The sequence below is a fragment of the Miniopterus natalensis genome, chromosome 7 (assembly GCF_054644295.1).
Source record: "Miniopterus natalensis isolate mMinNat1 chromosome 7, mMinNat1.hap1, whole genome shotgun sequence".
Taxonomy (NCBI): domain Eukaryota; kingdom Metazoa; phylum Chordata; class Mammalia; order Chiroptera; family Miniopteridae; genus Miniopterus; species Miniopterus natalensis.
Genome location: NC_142087.1, coordinates 74,924,573 through 74,927,071, shown reverse-complemented (window position 1 = coordinate 74,927,071; position 2,499 = coordinate 74,924,573). Strand labels below are relative to the sequence as shown.

The window sequence follows — 2,499 nt, the reverse complement described above, 5'->3', positions numbered from 1 at the left end:
CTCTTCTAATCCTCCCCCCTCGCCCAGTTCTGGGTCCCCATCTCCAAGCAGAGACCCTGGGGGGAGTAGCAGAGGCAGAGAAAAAACAGCTGCAACACCCCCACCCAACAGCTAAAAACGCCAAAAATATTAGCAGCCCTCGTGCACAACAACCCCCCCACCCCAACACACACACACACCAGAAAAGCAAAAATAAAATCATAGAAATCCAAAATAAAGGGGAAAAAAGCAAAGGCCAACTACTGCCCCCAAAAGGCTTTTTTTAACCATTCTCAAAAAAAAAAGTTTATTAAAAGTGTTCTTAATGCTTGAAACGGAAAAGATTCCCAAATATACAGACGCTTCTTTTCGCATAGAAATAGATTATTTTTTATAATACAAAAAAAAAAAAAAGACCAAAAAAACAACAACAAAAACATCAACAGCAACAACCCGGTGGAACATCTTTAAGCGATTACTCAGGGCCCGGCTGACAGTTACACGTGGGTTGCGTCAGTCCCGTGTACACACGCGCTCAGCCATGTTTAAACCGATTGCATCAACTTCGAAACCGGCCCGCCCGCCGGCGCCTGGAGATGGGGCAGAGGGACAGCCAGAGAGTTTGTCATTCATCTGTACACACAGACATTTCTTCTTTAAATACCACGGGCGGTCGCCCCCTCTGCATGTGCGGTTGGTTTGGACAAAAATATAGATATATATATATATATATATATAATAAAATATTAAAATTACCGACGAGCTCCCCGCGCTGCCAAGTGCCCCAGTGCCAAAGTTTTGCCGGCGCCACCACGGGCGGGGGCGGGAGCGGGAGCGCGGGCGCTTCCCGGAGTCTCGCGGCCGCCGCGCGCCCGGCGGCGCGGAGACCGGCCGACAGGGGGGCGCGCGCGGGGGCCGCGCTAGCAGTGGCCGGAGGAGGCGAGCAAGGGCTCGGGCAGCTGCTTGAACAAGTTCCGCAGGGTGCTGAGCTCGCGAGACAGCTGCTCCACCTTCTTCTGAAGCCGCTCGTTCTCCGCCGTGAGCTCCAGGACCTTGTGCTGCGTCTCCAGGTTGCGCATCTTGGCCTTGTCGCGGCTCTTGCGCACCGCGATGTTGTTGCGCTCGCGCCGGATCTTGTACTCGTCGCTGTGCTTGTCCACCGTCTTCTTGGCCTTGCTCTTGACCTGCGAGGGCGCCGGCGCCGCCCCCCCGTAGCAGGCGGCCGGGGGCGCCTTGGCGTCGGCGGGGCTCGGCGTGCCGGGCGGGCTGGACGACGAGGACGTGGACAGGCTCCCGCTGCTGCCGCTCGGCACCGCCTGGTAGCCGAGGTAGGCGCGCAGCGCGTACGGGAAGCCGGCCGCCATGCCTGCGCCGCCGCCGCCCGGCGCTCCGGCCTCCTCCTTCCGCTTGCAGTCCGCGGGCTCGAAGCCCGGCTCCGCCTTGAGCTCGGCGGGCTGCGGCGGCGGCGGCGGGGGCGGCGGGTGCAGGGGCGCGAAGCAGCCGGGGTGCAGCCCGCTCTTGGCGGCCCCCAGGCGCCCCAAGCTCACGTAGCCGTACTCGGCCGCCTTCTTGCAGTTCTTGCCCCCGTAGTCGTCGGAGAAGAGGTCGGAGAGGAAGTCGTGGTGCTGCCCGGAGGAGGCGGGCGCGGGGGCGGGCGCGGGAGGAGCCGCCTCGAAGGTGTCCGTGGCCGTGGCCGGCGCCGGGGCCTGCGGCGCGCCCAGCGGCTCCAGGTACGGGCTGAAGTCGATGGCGCGCTCGTGGTCTCCGATGCTACCCAGCTCGCCGGCGGGGGGGCGCGGCCCGGGTCTGGCCGCGGGGGGCGCCGCGGGGGCCGCCTTGCCACCGTACGCAGCAGCCAAGCAGTCCGCCTCGTAGTAGAAGTTAGCCACTTCCATGGATTTAAAGGCAGGTGGCGGCGGCAGGGGGAGACATGCTGGGTCCCAGGCCACCAGGCGTTGCATGAACGCGGGTGCCCGGGGAGGGGGCTTGGGGCTGCCCGCTCCGGCCGGCCCGCAGGTGGCGCGGCCTCTTCGTCGCGAGCTGTCGCCGCTGTGTCGCCGCTTCTGCTGCCGCTGCTGCTGCAGGAGTGGCCGCTATTAGTGCGGGGGCTGGCTACTGGACCCTCTGGTAGGTCCCCTTCCCGGTCCCGTGCGCGGCTCTGACTCGCTAAAGTTTCTCCTGAGCCCGGTTATTTATAAGGCGGCGCATGGCAACGGTGCGTCACGCCTGGCTGCCGCCCCGGCCCTCCCCCGCGGCCGCCGGGACACCGCCGCACCGTGGCCGCCTGAGACCCCCGAGAGGTCAGCAGCCCGACGGAAAACCAGGAGCGCACTCTCGGGGATACCCTGGCCCGGGGGGGGCAGCCTAACGCCCCTTGCCCACTCCCACCCGGCTGCCGGGAGATTGGAAGCGAGAAGGGGAGGTGCGACCCCGCCCCCGGACCGCCCCCTCTGGGCTTGGAGGAAAGTGGGTGGGAATCCGGGGAGGGGGCTATTGAATTACCCCACCCGAAACACGGCG

At 64.3% G+C, this 2,499-nt stretch overlaps 1 protein-coding gene across 1 annotated transcript; it reads right to left on the bottom strand.

Moving 5' to 3' along the window:
* Window positions 1-898: 898 nt before the first annotated feature.
* On the bottom strand, window positions 899-1,955 carry CEBPB (CCAAT enhancer binding protein beta). Its single transcript, XM_087818628.1, has one exon. It carries the CDS (start codon window positions 1,938-1,940, stop codon window positions 900-902), a length of 1,041 nt encoding a protein of 346 aa, XP_087674754.1. The 5' UTR covers window positions 1,941-1,955; the 3' UTR covers window position 899.
* Window positions 1,956-2,499: the final 544 nt, after the last annotated feature.

Excerpts from the sequence above, each read along its gene's own strand:
- CEBPB (XM_087818628.1), bottom strand. The coding sequence starts at position 1,940 with ATGCAACGCCTGGTGGCCTGGGACCCAGCATGTCTCCCCCTGCCGCCG.